The sequence below is a fragment of the Chelonia mydas genome, chromosome 9, assembly GCF_015237465.2.
Source record: "Chelonia mydas isolate rCheMyd1 chromosome 9, rCheMyd1.pri.v2, whole genome shotgun sequence".
NCBI classification, from domain to species: domain Eukaryota; kingdom Metazoa; phylum Chordata; order Testudines; family Cheloniidae; genus Chelonia; species Chelonia mydas.
In genome coordinates this window covers 2,197,720-2,212,380 of record NC_057855.1, presented here as the reverse complement: position 1 = coordinate 2,212,380, position 14,661 = coordinate 2,197,720, and the positions used below count along the sequence as shown (strand labels likewise).

General features: G+C 51.1%; 1 protein-coding gene across 1 annotated transcript in view; it reads right to left on the bottom strand.

Annotated features, from left to right (window-relative positions):
• Window positions 1-2,533: 2,533 nt before the first annotated feature.
• The window catches only part of ATP13A4 (ATPase 13A4), a 65,088-nt gene continuing 52,960 nt past the window's right edge, over window positions 2,534-14,661 (bottom strand). Inside the window, exons 24-30 of the mRNA XM_007069023.4 lie at window positions 13,727-13,823; window positions 12,700-12,772; window positions 10,764-10,938; window positions 9,767-9,987; window positions 7,927-8,015; window positions 6,179-6,259; window positions 2,534-4,093 (exon numbers count right to left, since the gene is read on the bottom strand). Of these exons, the coding sequence (XP_007069085.2) occupies window positions 3,872-4,093; window positions 6,179-6,259; window positions 7,927-8,015; window positions 9,767-9,987; window positions 10,764-10,938; window positions 12,700-12,772; window positions 13,727-13,823 (958 nt within the window). The 3' untranslated portion in view covers window positions 2,534-3,871. The remainder of the gene's footprint in view (window positions 4,094-6,178; window positions 6,260-7,926; window positions 8,016-9,766; window positions 9,988-10,763; window positions 10,939-12,699; window positions 12,773-13,726; window positions 13,824-14,661) is intronic.

Sequence of the window (14,661 nt, the reverse complement as noted above, 5' to 3'; positions counted from 1 at the left end):
CACCTGGGGTTAGCACAGAGGAATCCACAAGCCATAAAGAAATAAAAGGGATAAACCTAATCACATCTTCCTAGACATTTCCTGATCTGCTTACATAGCTGGGGTTTTAAATGAGTAGTTTCTAGGTATGATAGTGATGATTTTTCATACCTGGCCCAAGCTTCTCACAGCATAACTGCTTCCTGTCTGCATCTCCCTGAGAACAACAGCAAGACAAAAGGGAAGTCTTGTTTCAATTTTAAAAAGTTCTAGCCTTCCATTGACTCTTTTAGCCAGGTGCCCACTCACTTCCTTTTACCTATGCAGTGAGAATTTTTAACGCTTTACAGGTAGAGCAATTAGAGAACAGCTACTAAGAGGGATTTTATAGCTATTGGCTGGCTGGGTGTCCATAAAAGGAGCTACCCTCTGCCCCCTTCATTTATCACCCACCTCCCTGAAGGGTGGTAGCTACATTGACAGAAGTCCTCTTCTGTCGACGTAGCTGCATCTACACTGGGGGAGGTTGGCAGCATAACAGTGAAGTCAGGCAATTTTTCCCCACACCCCTGACCAAGGCACTCTGTCGATGGAACATTTTCAGTGTAGACATAGGCTGGATGTGAGGACACAGCGAGAGGTCCGAATCAAAGATGACACCCAGGTTCTGGGCCTGAGTGACGGGCCAGATGGTGGTGGGTGATAAAGGAGGTATCAGGGAGGGCTTAGGGTGTGTGGGGAGATTAGGGGATGTAGTTTAGCTACGCTGAGCTTGAGCTCAGATATACGTGAGGGGTGTCAGAGCGACAGGCCGAGATTTTAGTCTGGACCGAAGGAGACAGGTGTGGAGAAAAGAGAGAGATCCGGGCACTGTCAGCATAGAGATGGTAGTTAAATTTGTGTTTGCAGGTGTGATTATGCAGTGAGAAGGGGACCCAGGCAGAGCCCTAAGGAATTTCCACAGAGGGTCTGTCTGCACTGGGTTCCAGCTTGAGTAGACCTACCCAAACTAGCTATGATAACAAGTGGAAGGAGCAGTAGGAGAAGAATCAAGATGGGTCAGAATCCTGGAATGCAAGGAAGGACAACATTTCGAGAAGAGCATCAGCAGCAGTGTTCAAGTCGGCTGGCCCGTCAAGGAGGATGAGGATTGAGTACTGCTTCTGAGGTTGGGCTAGGAAGAATTCTCAAAACAGACTTTGAGAGTGGTTTCAGGATGTGCCGGGGTGAAAGCCAAACTGGAGAGGGCTATGATGGAGTACACACGCACACTCATGCTCAAGTGTTCCTTTTAGAGTGAAAGTGGCTTTTCAGTGTTTCAGATATATCAGTGTGAAAAATTCCTAGTCTCCTGAAGTGTCACAGAGAATGACAATATGCAGGGTGTGAAACCACATGAATCAGCGAACAAAATCCCTCTTCCGTTGACTGTTTTATCAGCTTTGTTGCCCACACCAAGAGAGCTGGAGGAGGGGAGCAAGGCTGGGTGGGAACACTTGGGAGCCTGCTCTAGTCCACAGAACAGGATACTTAATTTGCAAATCTCAGCAATTTTATTAGATTTTGGTTTTTTAGAAAATGGAAATCCCAGAAACACGCACTAATCAAGGAGAGACTATCTGGAGTCAATGTTTTTATATCTGTAAAATAGATTTTAATTTGAAAATAAAGTGCAGTCTTATATTACAGCTACATCATTTAAAAGAACAGCAGGAGTAAGAGCATTTGTGAGCATTATTAGAGATGGGCCTGACCCAGATTCCCGATCCAACCTCCAGACACAGAGATGGGGTATGACTCTGTGTTGCCCTAAGGTCCCTTTACGCTACTCTGGCAACGTAAAGAGGTGCTGAAGGCCTCCAGTCTCCCCATGGAGATTCTCATAGACTCATGGGGTCTGTCCATACTGCAATTAGCCACCCATGGCCGGCCCGTGCCAGATGACTCGGGGTCGCGGGGCTCAGACTTAAGTGCAGTGTACACGCTGGGGCTTGGGCTGCAGCCCACGCTCTGGGGCCCTCTCACCTCACAGGGACATGTACACCGCAATGAAACAGCCCCTTAGCCTGAGCGCCGCGAGCCCGAGTCAGCTAGCACGGGCCAGCCGCGGGATTCCACAGGCCTCATTTGACCACTGTATTTGGGGGGGGGCAAAGCACGCAGACGTGCACACTGAAGCCGGTTCCCTTGGCTCACTGGCTCTCTCCCCCCGCCTGCAGTGGTACCCGGGCTGCCGGTGCTGGAGGGGACGGAACGGCTTAACCGGGGGGGCCCCAGGTGCTGCTGGCAGCCACTCAGGCACCGGCTGCTGCAGCCATGTCGCTGCCCTGGTGCTGCTGGGGCCGCCTCCCTGTTGGGGCTGCTGCTGCCACCAAGGGGACACCACCTGATGGGCTACTGCTTCCCCCCCCCGCCCGCATCCCCTTCTCTTCCCCATCCCCTCCCCCTTCCTCTCCCCTCTGTCCTCTCCCCCAGCCCACCCCCCTTCCCCATTGTCTCTTCCCCCCACACCACCCTAACCCCTGCCCTGCTCCCCCCCCCACCCCGTGGGCACTCACCATTATACAGGAAACAGGGGGGCACTAGGACCGCTCCACCCCCTCTGCTCCCCACAAGCCGAAATGTGCTGTGGGGGAGGTGCAGCGTGGGAAGGACAGAGCCCCTCTTCTCACCCCCTCCCACCCCCGGCAGGCCGAGCAAAGCAAGCCCTGCAGGGCAGGTTGGCACTCGTAGAAATGGGGGGGGAGTGGTACATGACCCCATGTAACCCCCCCACACCTCGCTTCTGTTTGGGGGGGCAATGCCTCCCCCCGCCTCCTCCAAACTACATCCATGTGGGTTTTTAATTGCACTGTAGATGTCAAGGCCAGAAGGGAACGTCAGGATTTCATAGGATCCTCTAGGCTGCCTCCTGCACGTTGCAGGCCACAGAACCTCACCCCCCTCCCCACGCCTGTGATAGGCCCCTGACCCTGGCTGAGTTGCGGAAGTCCTCAAAGATGTTAAAGATTCTCCGTGTGAGCAGGCTCCCTGGCAGCAGAAAGCTGGTAGTACGGCTCTGCACTGTCCCTGTTGCAGCCGTGGCTGGGTGATTCTTGGAGGGGGCTCGGGCTCTGCTGGCTGTCTAAGCCCCCGAGTGGGCCATGTGCAGCTCAGGCAAAAATCGGAGCAGCTGTGAGGCTGCTCTAACATACTGCAGGGGTGAGCCAGGGCCAGAAAAGCTTCCTTTGGTCCCTCCAACTCTGTTCCTACCCTGCGTGCATCTCAGCCTGGGTGGGTGATCGGGTCCCCGGTTTGGGATCTGAGCTTACCGCTCCAGTCTACCACCGTGATGGGCTGAATCCAAACACCCTGAACTGCTGGGGTCCAGATTTCCAACCCCCAAGCTTCCATGACAGCTCAGACCAGGCCAGGACTCGGGGAGGTCTTGTGTGGCAGCAGGAGGCAGCAGAAGCTGGGAGCTAGGGAACCAGAGGGTCTGTCTGTGTCCAGCCTCAACAAAGAGCCGAGTTCTGCATGCTCTCTGAGGGCACTGCGGGCAGGAGCGTTGGCTCTGCTCATTACCAAGATAAGGCCCTGGCCTGCGCCGTGGCTGAGGACTCCTCTGACTTACCCCGGTGCCAGCGGCCACAGCTCGCTGGGGCAGTGCCACACAACCTGGGCTGCCTGTGGGGGAAACCGCTGTACTGGCTCTGTGCCACCAGAGCTGGATTTAGGGCCACGTTATGCTTCTGGTGTGTCACAAAGCGACCCCGGCATGGGGAATGTGGGCCCAGAAGTTCAGCCAGGTGTCGGGATTCGGCCAATCCCAGCTCTAGCCTTACGTCTTTCAGGCCTACTCCTTTCATGGCCAGCTGCAGCCTTTTCCTGGGCATCTGCCCTGCCACTTCCTTCAGACCATATCCTCATTGCTTTCAAACACTGGATTCCTGTAAGCTACCCTGTTGTCCTCCACTGGTATCATCCTGGACTCTGAGAAGACGGTTTCGTTCAGAGGAGGCCAGGCTGAGTCCTGCTCCAGCATCCTTTGCAGCCTCTTGTGAAGGCTCTTGGACTGGTACTGGAAGCACTTTTTGAGCAGCATCCAGAGGGCCCTGTTTTCAATGACCGCCTCCTGCAAAAGTAAGGGCCAAGAGTGAACTACTGACAAGACTAGAGCATGGCTTTCCCCCTTCTGCCACAGGACAGGCTTGGTACAAGGAGTGGGAAAGCAACTCTCCCACCCTGTCCTGCTGATACACCTCACCTCACAAACCCTGGGCTGTCCACTTCAAACCCTCAGCTCTAGCACTCCTGTCGCTAGTTACACCCTAGCAACCCCACTCAAACCACTGGGCCTTCACAGCTCTGAAAATCAGCCCAAGGTACTGAGGGCTTCTGGCAATGTGGTGGATGGAGCTTCACTCCACACTGCCTAATTACTGGAAGGTGAGAGAGGAGTTCATCTCTCGATGTTCATTCAGTCCTGGGTCCCTTGGGGTAGCTGCCAGCAATGGGTGCCAAGCAGGGCCATTGATCCACTAGGATCTGGAGGGGGATCACCAGTGCTGCTCACATGGGCTTCCCAGCATCCACTGCCGGTACACCATTTGGCTACTGTTGACTTGGGATGGAAACGGAGCAGTGACCTAAAGAGTAAAGGTTCCCGTGATCAACACCCTGAACCATCCTCTCTGCACACAGGCAGGTGTATTTCCTTTAACAAACTCTGTGTGGCTCCAAGGAGCTGGGAACTCTTCAATACCCCATAGGTCTAAATTCAAGCTGCAACTCGCCTCCCTTCCCCACCAGCTTCACTGACCTGCTTCATTGCCGTGCAGCCAGTGTGTGGGGGCAAAGGAAAGAGGGTCCAGCATGGAAATAAGCCAGAGCCACATTGTCTCTACAGAGGAGGAATCTCATGCTTTCTGCATGCACACAATTAACTTCTGCTGCTGTAAACCAGAAGGGATCGCCAGCCTATGAATAATTCACATAAACAGCTTCCCTGAGAAGCTAAGTTGGGGGGTTTCTGGTCAAAGCCCACTCTGGATGATCACATTCAAACCTATCTAGGTGGCCTCTGCAGTTTCAGCAGGATATGGTGTTCTTCACCGCCTGCCCTACACCGCTCTCTGCAGTGACTCTGCAGCTCGTAAAGCTGTAGCTGGATGTGTCCATGGTGGGCAAATGGAAAGTTACTCACCAGTAACCAGTAGTTGCTTAAGGACATTGCCCCATGCCTACCTCTGGGCACAAGCCGCCTTCTGGAGGAACCAGCCCCCTGGGGCTGAGTCCCTCCTTGTGGATACGACCATTCAGGTCTGACTTCTCAATGAGAGCTGCCTCCCTTCCTTCCGCTAATCTGCAGCATTTCAGTGGAAAACTCCGCAGATGAGGAAGAAAATCCAAACCCTTCTCTGGCCCTGAGAGATGGGCCAGCACCCAGCAGAAGCAATGGTCCCAGTGTCGGCAGCTCATCTCATGAGGAAAGGTGCTGAGGCTGGCATGCAGCAGCCTACTGCCAGGTTTGGACATTTGGATCCCAGTGAGCGCTGCTTTTCTAGATATTCCCATGCTTGGTTGAGCCGGGGCAGGGACCTCTGCCATATGGGAGTGATATGCAGAGCTAACACCCTGGGAAAAGCATCCTTCCCCAGAACGCACTGTGGAGTTTTGGGAGCCGGTTGGGCTCCCTCTGCAGAAAGAGCCCTGCCGATAAGCTACTGCAGGGAGGGGAAGAATGAAATTCTTAGCAGCACGGGAGTCCCCCTACCAGCTCAGACCTTAGTCCCCCCCATCTGGTGCCTGACCTGCCCAGTGCCGGATGCCAGGGATATAGTCCATAATTAGCCAATTGGGCACTGTGGTGCATAGGCCAGGATAGCAGAGGAGGTGGAGGGTGTACACAGTTCCTCTTGACCCCTGTAGTAGTAAATGTGCCCCCCAAGCCCAGGGCTGCTGTAGGCTGTTCCTAGCAGCCCTACCGGCGTGAGACTGTTGGTTATGAACGGGCTCATCTACAGACACAGCATTTGGCACTATGAGCCTGTGTAGCCGCGAATGCCACCTCCAACTCCACCGTGCAACCGAGTCCTTCCTTTCACCCCTTGTAAAAGCGTTTGCCATTAATTCTGCAAGTGACAAGGGAGTGGGGAGTGTCCAGACCCATTTTGCTATTTGGACAATCTTAAAGGTGAAATTAAACACAGGCTCTCACCTCTACAACAAAGGACACAGCAAATGTGACCAGCAGCATTATCACCATGGAGATTCTCCAGAAGGTCGGGGTGCACACGAGCTGGGAGAAAGGGAGATGGAAGCCAGTCAGCAATGTGTGTGCACCTGCAAGCATTTGTGTGAGCTGACATCACCAGAGCACAGCATCCTTGTTTGGCTGGATGTAGTAGCCACTACCTGCTGAGCTGATGGAGGTGAGCTTGCCCTCTAGCATGATGAAACCCTCCTAAAGAAGAACTGAAATAGCCTTTAATCTCATGACTCAGCAGAGAAAATAGAGCTGCAGCTTTGCAACAGGAAATCTAATTTCTCTCTTTCTTTTTTAAAGACGAAGAGCGAGAGAGAGGTCATTCCCGCTCCGAATCCAGATCCAAACTTCCCAAAGGTTGGGTGTCTTGGAATCTCTGGTGTTGGCTCAACTCATTTGAGGACTGGAGCCCAGATCCAAAGTATGGATTGGTGCTTTCACCCAGAGTTTGGGTTCCCACATTTTTCTATTTTTCCTCACCAAAGATTGAGGCTTTATCTATGATGTAAACTAAATTCCTCTCTTCCAAGCAGATTCGAATAAGATCGCTGTCATGACCATTCTTCCCAGAGCCAGTTTTAGTCTGTTATAACAGCGATGGTGAGAATGTGTTACTGTGGGTATGGAACTACCTGGGACAATGGTTCCTTTAAAGTGCCAGCTAGTGGCTGATTCTGTTAACTGTAGCTGTCCAGTTACAACATGTGCTGCTTGCTGGGAGTTGCTCTGGAGGGAGAGGCATTTTCAGCATGGCTGGTTGGTAAGGAGCAGTGAAATCTCAGATCTGTCTCCTGCATGTCCCTATTTCCTGATGCAGTTACTGTAGCCCTGACATTGCTATCTGAACTCAAATGCTACTTTAGCGCACTGTGGGCTAGGCCATGGTAGACTCTGGTCTGTGAGCATGTGCCACACGTTAGACTACAGTTGGGTTTTCTTAGACTGTGACTCTGGTGCTGGTGCAAGGCGCTTGCCGGCAGCCCCAGGGAATGCCGTCCTCTCTCTGCTTGCAGAGCAGGGCCAGCGTGGACGGCAGCCGTGCAAGCTTCCACACCCCGCCCCTGCCCCATGCTTTGACACTGACCTGGTGTGGCCACCTCCAGGTGTACCCAGTCCACAAGGACACCGAGTGAGGTGGGTTTGATAATGTAGACACCTCTCCGGGAGGGACTGGACCGAACAATACACATAGGTCTCTATCCAGCTATCAGGTGGTAAGAGTGCCCAGATCCAAGCTGGTTTCAATATGGCAATGTAGAGGTGACCGAATGCATATACCCAGAGCCCCCGGAACTGCTCGGTCCTTCTCATCTGACTCAACCCTACTTTAAACTTAGCATGGCTTCAGACTTACTGGACCACCCAGCGAGACTCTGTGCCTGATGTCAGATGTGATCCTAGTGCAGACTGTTAACGAAATACAGTATGCAGTGGTGTTGTAACCATGCCAGTCCCAAGATTTTAGAGGGACAAGGTGGGGGTTGTAATATCTGTTATTGGACCCACGTCCGTTGGTGAGAGAGACAAGCTTTCGACCTTACCTCACCCAGACCTGAGGAAGAGCTCTGCATAAGCTCAAAAGCCTGTCTCTCTCTCACCAATAGAAGCTGGTCCAATAAAAGATGTGACCTCACCCATCCGGGGGCTCTAATGAAATACAGGGTTAGAGCACAGAGAACACGTCCTGACATGATACTTACATCCATCTGCGAGTAGAGACCGTCGATGTCGGCAAACACAAAGAAGACACAGATGCCCAGCTGTACTGCTAGCACAAGTACAAATATGTCTAAGGGACAAGAGCAGTCAGGTGAAACAATGTGGTTATGAGCGTCCGCAGCTGCTCACATGTACTCCTGAGTATCTCCCCCATCATTCACCAGGCCATGCAAACGTCAATGAAATTGGGAAGAGTTTGGAGCAAAAGGAAAATAAACCGAGTAAAAAAAACCCAGCATTGGTCAGTCAAGGGCACACATGCGAGGCTGAGACAAGCCTTACATGGATAGATTTTAAGGCCAGAAGGGACCATTGTGATCTAATCTGACCTCCTGCATCACAGAGGCCAGAGAACCTCACCCAGTGATTCCTGGATCGAGCCCGGTAACTTGTGCTTAGAAACAAATCTAGCGTGAAATCCTGCTCCTGTTGAAGTCAACGGGAGTTTTGCCATTGACTTTCATGGAACCCAGGACATCACTTCTGATCTTAATTAAAGACTGCAAGTGACAGAGAATCGATCACATCCCTAGGTAAGGTATTCTAGGGGTGAATTACCCTCCCTGTTAAAGTGTGCCCCTTATTTCTAGTCTGAATGAGTCTGTTATCAGCTTCCAGCCACTGGATCTTGCTTCGCTTTTGTGTGCTGGACTGAGAAGCCCTCTGCTATCAGAAATCTCTTCAGGCAGGTACTTGCAATCACAATCAAGTCACCTCTTAACCAACTTGTGGAGAAATGTGATGCTCACGCCCTTCCCCGCCAGTGCCCCTAACAAAGAGCCAGACATGCAGTCCTCACTCTGGGTTAATTCAACCCTAAAGCAAGGAAAATTCCAAGAGAGTTTTCCCTGATTGGGAACATTAGGACCAGCCCCTCAGAAAGGATTATCAGCCCAATGAACACCTCCCATTGCAGCCGTCGGGGCTGGACCCGCTGAGCATTTCCTGGTGGAATCTCACAGAGGTGAGGAAGGGAGAGCTGTGCTGCAAGGCGAAGGCCTAGACAGCTTCCTAGGTTTTCTTCATTTCTGACTTCTGGTCGGGCCTTGTGAGCAGCCAGCTGGGGGCTCAGGAGTGCTTTCTCCCAGGTGGGCACCAGAGGCCATCAGAGCGCACTCCCAGACAGAGCCAGGGACTTTCTCCTTTTCAATTTGTCTTTGTGGAGGCCAGGCAGTGAGTTAATAGGCAGTCAGCTCTGGATTCTCATTGCTATTCTGGCCCTTGACTGAGTGATGTTCTGGTTTTGGTTTAGTTTTCCTTTCGGATGGGCCCAGACTAAAGCCCTGAATCCTAATCCTCTCAGAAATTGGTTTATCAACATGCTACAGGGGGCACAGGCCTTCTTAGAGATACCCAAAGCAAAGGTTGGTGGGTAGCAGGCACTTTAATTCTGGTTCTTCTCTTTTTGACATGTGTGTCTGATCCACATTAGCCTTGGAAAGGCCGCCCACCCCACCAGCCAACCAGACACCAAATACCATTTGTTTGTAGTTTGTTTCATACCAGTTCAGGGGAGCTGATAAACAGGCTGCCCTTTTCTAGATTCCTCTCTTACTGAAATGCGCCCCAGTCACCAGCTCAGATCCTGAGCATCAAAGATCCACAAAGCCTGGGCCAAATTCTGAGAGGTGCTGAGCTCCAGGAACCATTGTAGCCATGCGTCTCAATCAGTTAGATGCTTTTGAAAAATTGTTGGTCCCCTATTTTTGAAATGTTGGCCAGCAAAGCTTTTGCCAAGGTGTTTCCTAGTGAGCTGGCTTTCTCGGGCTCTGAGCCAGGCCATGCTCTGCCTGTCGCACAGAATCAGTGCATTGTACTCACAGTTAGTGTATACGGGCTGCCGGAAAGGCTTTCCCTTGGAGAACACCAGCGCTACCATGAGGCAGTTGATGGTGCTGAGGAGCCAAACTGTGGTGTTTTCATAGCTCTTGTAGCCATTGTCCACCCCCTCTCTGCCATCTGCATGCTCCATCCCAGTGAAGCCGATGGTGGTAGCGGAGGAAGAATTCTCCACATGGCTTTTATTCCCGCTGAGGCAGGCACTGTGAAAGAGGAGGCCTTGTGGTCAGTAATGACAGCCGGCAAGGCTGTACCAGCCTCCAACTGGGACTCCCAGAGCATTCTCAGTCACTAATGAATGGGCCCCCGGCAGCTCTGAGACGGCGGTACCTTTTGTTATCCCTGCTTTACAGATGAGGAAGCTGAGGCGGGGAGAGGGGAATTGACCTGCCCAACAGTGAGGCAATGGCAGAGGGGGCACTAGATCCCCAGTCTCCTGACACCCAGTGCGCAAACCACTAGACGACACTTCCCCTTCCCAGATCTTTGCCATCAGTTGTAATGGGACCCAGGCGGCATATTGACATTTCCATGGAACCAAACAGGAACCTTGGCAGCAGTAACTACTGCCCAGATACTCTTCCTTTTGCTATTAGAAATTGTACCCAAGTGATCTAGAATTCCTGGACTATGCGTAACACACCAGGGCCAATGACTCGTTCAAGGAAAACCCCAGCCAGTCTCCACCAGCCTCCTCAATGTGGCTGCCAAAGCAGACGCACGCAGAGTGAGTCTGAGCACTGTGATGAACGTCATCAGGTGTTCACCCTCCCGTTGCCCCCCCTGGCCTAGCAGTACCTGTGCTCTGGGAGCTCACTCTCTGGTCTCTCCTGCTCGACCATCCTGCTGTGAGTTCAGCAGCAGCTATATTACACATAATCACTCCTCTGGGGCCTGGGCCTAGCCCAGTTCCCAAGCTTGTCAGTAGCTACATGTACGCCAGCCCCACTGTGTTTGGAGTCCTGAGCACGGGGCTTACCTGTAGATGTTGTGCTGAGCATACCAGGGCTGCTTCTGGACGGTCACAAAGCCAAAAACCTGCATGCACAGACTGAACAGGATGTTCAGGACCACGGACAGCAGCAAGGGAGGGGAGATCAGCTGGCCCGGAGGCCTGTATGGGACCAGCTTTGGGTAGGCACCGTTCAAACTCACTGATAGAAGAATGGGGTTTTTTTTACTAGTATATCCAAGATACCAGCAGCTTAACACTATATTATCGGCCATTTAGGGTTAATTAACAGCATCTGACATCTGTGAAGTTATTTTGGAAAAATCCCAGGCCTGCTGTTCCCCTCATGTGCACGCTGGGGGCTAGCTTGGCTTCAGGGGAGTTACTCCTGATTTACCCTAGCATCAGGGAGAGGAAAAGCTCAGTGGAATATCCTGATGCCAAGCAGGGGGTTCATAGCAAGAAAGCTCTCATCAGGCACCAAGAGTCATGGCTGGCACTTTTAAAACTGATGTAATCGAGGTCTTTCCCCAGCTCTCTGAACCCCACCATGTGCAGAGCACTGCTGTCTGCCTTCACGCACACACAAAGCACTGCAGGTGTAGCACCCCTGTCCTTACTCTCCCTGTTCTTAGAGCTCCTCAGGGATTTACTCTTGTCTGTCTCAAACTTGTCTTTCTCTTTTCCCTTCTCTCTTATCTAGCACTGGTTTCCGCCTTCCACCAGCAGTGCCCAGCTTTCTACTCCACTGCTTCTGACATCTGGCACGTCCTTATTGCGCGTCTCTGCCTTAGCTCTCCGAACCATTTTCAACCTTAAACGAAAACCTCTTTCCTGCCTGGCCTCTTTTTTAGATCTGTGCGTCCACAGTGTTAGCTCTTATGATGTAAATCTGTAATCCTGGTCTTTAAATGTGGAGAGTGCTATGGAGAAAATTCACAGTAAAGCTGTCTTGTTTGTCTACAGTGGCAAGATAGAGCAGAGGAGAGTGTATCCATGAGGCTATTCCTTCCCCCACTTTCCCTTATAACATTACACTCACCTCTTTAATGCACAACGCCAATGCGCTGTATGGGCATTCAGTTTATTATATGCTGTATTATGAGTGGCCATCAGCTGCAGACCCATTCTCTCCCATACAGGCTTTTACGGAGCTGACTTGTTACAGCTGTTGCAGTGAATTATAGTGACAAGAGCCAGATCTCGGCACAAGCTGTGAATCCCCAAAGGGGTTCTAAACAAATCTGTTGGGCCACCCAGTGCTGGGTTCTACATGGTCACGCTGGCTGCTTGCACAAAGATTTTACTCTTTGGTCCCAGGGATTTTAACCTCTATCAAGGAGCAAACGAGCTTCTCTGATTGCAGTTGAACTGGGGACTGCAAACTTTTGACCTTACCCCACTGGTTGTGGCTTACTATCGGGCCCTCCCGCAGTGTATCCCTACGCTCTTTCACTTCCGCATGGCTTCCTCTGTAACTGCTGCCCCTGGGATCTTCCAGCCTTGCCTCATGAGTAGAGAAGGCCCTGAGTTTCCTTTCCACCTCAAGTTTCTCTGCACGAGCTGCTGTTGTCTCTCTCCCATAATGACAGGTTCCAGAGTAGCGGCCGTGTTAGTCTGTATTCGCAAAAAGAAAAGGAGTACTTGTGGCACCTTAGAGACTAGTCTCTAAGGTGCCACAAGTACCCCTTTTCTTTTTTCTCTCCCATAAGGAATTCTCCTAGGTACTGAGAGTCACTCCAGATCTGGCTGCCTATCAGCTCAGCCCCGAGGATTTCCCATCTGCTCACAACCCTTTTCTCTTATTGCACGGTAAGCCCTCTCTGCTGATTTAAATATACTGTATTCACTGCAGGGTAGCTTTCTTTTCCTTTTTCAGTGTGCAGGATTATACACGTCCAGGGGGAGGAAATTAGCTGAGATCTATTCTCACACCGACACAAAAGGTGACTATGGAGCTTACTTGTTATACCAATTACAGTGGTAAGAGCCAGATCTTGGAACAGAAATTGGTAATTCCCAAAGGAGTTTAGTTGCTGAAAGGAGAAACAAAAAGAAAACAGAAATCAGACATTTGCCTTAGGGTTGTTTGTTTCATAAACCCACAGTGTTTCCATAGGGCTAATAATCTGCAGTTTGTTCTGAAAGCCTTGGGAATGCTATTCAGCCAGATAATCCGACAAAGTGGGTATTCACCCATGAAAGCTTATGCTCTGATATGTCTGTTAGTCTATAAGGTGCCACAGGACTCTTTGCCGCTTCTACAGATCTAGACTAACACAGCTACCCCTCTGATACTAGCCAGATAATGTGCACCATGAGTGACAGTCCTTCCAACAGAGGCACTGTCGCAGAGCTGCACTAAATACAATCGTTTTGTGCATGGACATTGTGCAGGCTAATGATCCTTCCAGCTCATTCAAAAAAATGAAGAGAGACTGATCTGAAGGGGCAAGTTCTTTTCTTGATACCAGATGATTTCTGAATGCAAATCCCTCCTCACTAAATGGGAAGGCTCCATCCAAAGGCAATTTAGGGCGCTCTGGCATTAATAGCCAATGCACTTTTTAACAGCTGAAAAGTTTCCCTGTGCTCATCTGCCAAAGTACCTCTCTTCTCTCCTACAGCCCCCCCTCTGCAAGTAATCCCTTAGCCTCTCTTCTCACCCTCCATCTCCTGCGCACATGCCTTTGCCTGAGATAGCATGCTGCATCTTGCCTTCTGTGTGTGCATTCGTCTGGCTCTGCTTTGGGCCTGGCCCTTCTCCCCCTGAACTCAGTGGCAAAAGTCGCTCCATTTTACAGATGCGGAGACTGAGGCACAGAGCAGTTCAGCAACTTGCCATAGCTCACACAAGGAGTCTGTGGCTCAGCTGGGAGAAGAAACCAGCTCTCCTGGCTGTGTCTTGGCCATTAGACCCTCCTCCCCCTCTACGGGAGCAGTGGCCTGCTTCTGTTCTAACTGACAAACTCCTGGTCCCAGAGCCATACCCAGTAAAGCAGGAGAACACCAAGATACTGGATGGTGCTGTACAGTGCCATGTACTTAAACATGCAGAATGAAGTGACAAGAGCAGCGCGACCTTGCCTGTGACGGAAGAGAAAAGATGATAATGATTAGAGGATGGCGGGGGGGCGGGGAGTGCAGCTTTCCTCAGTCCTTTGAAAGTCAGGTTGAAAAGTAGTGCATGAGTTATGGGATGATGAATCCCTGACAAATTATTGCCTGGGCCTGTATTTCTTAATCAGAATTCTGTAGCAATGAATTCCTTTGCTGCAATGCTGCTCTGCAGCAATAGGAAGTGACCCTGCTAACCCCGACTCATGGGAGTAGTCCTGATGCCGTTCGCCTCAAGACACTGGCTAGCTAATGTTTATAAAGTGCATTGAAAATGTAAAGTGTGCTGGGGGTGCGAAGAGTTCTCAGTAAGGCAACAATACACCAGGGGGCTCTTCCCCGAGCTATTCAAATCAATGGAGGAACACAGCTGTCTCAGCTGCGTGAAACCAGGGCCCTGGCCTTCCTACAATGAAACCCAGTAGCTCATCAATTTCAAGTGCAAACAAAGCAGAGGAGTGTTCTGGGAGGCAGCAAGCGTATTAGTTAGAGCAGTACCCTAGCAGTCAGGACTCCTGGGTTCTATTCCCAACTTTCCTACTAGCTCACTGTGTTGTGTAGATACAAATCCTGTCTCTTTAAGCTGTGGTGGGTGGGTTGTTGGAAAAGGCTCTAGGCAGAAGCTCTGCAATAAAGCAGCAGAGAGAGAAGTGCTAAGGATAACACTGTTTCCCTTATTCTGATAAAGTTCCTTGTTCAGTGTCGGAAGAAAGTGACTTGTTCTGTGATCCTTGACCTTTATCACATGACATGTGTAGCCTTGGGCAACTGATTTAGAGCCCAGTCCTGCTTCCCTTTGCTTCAACAG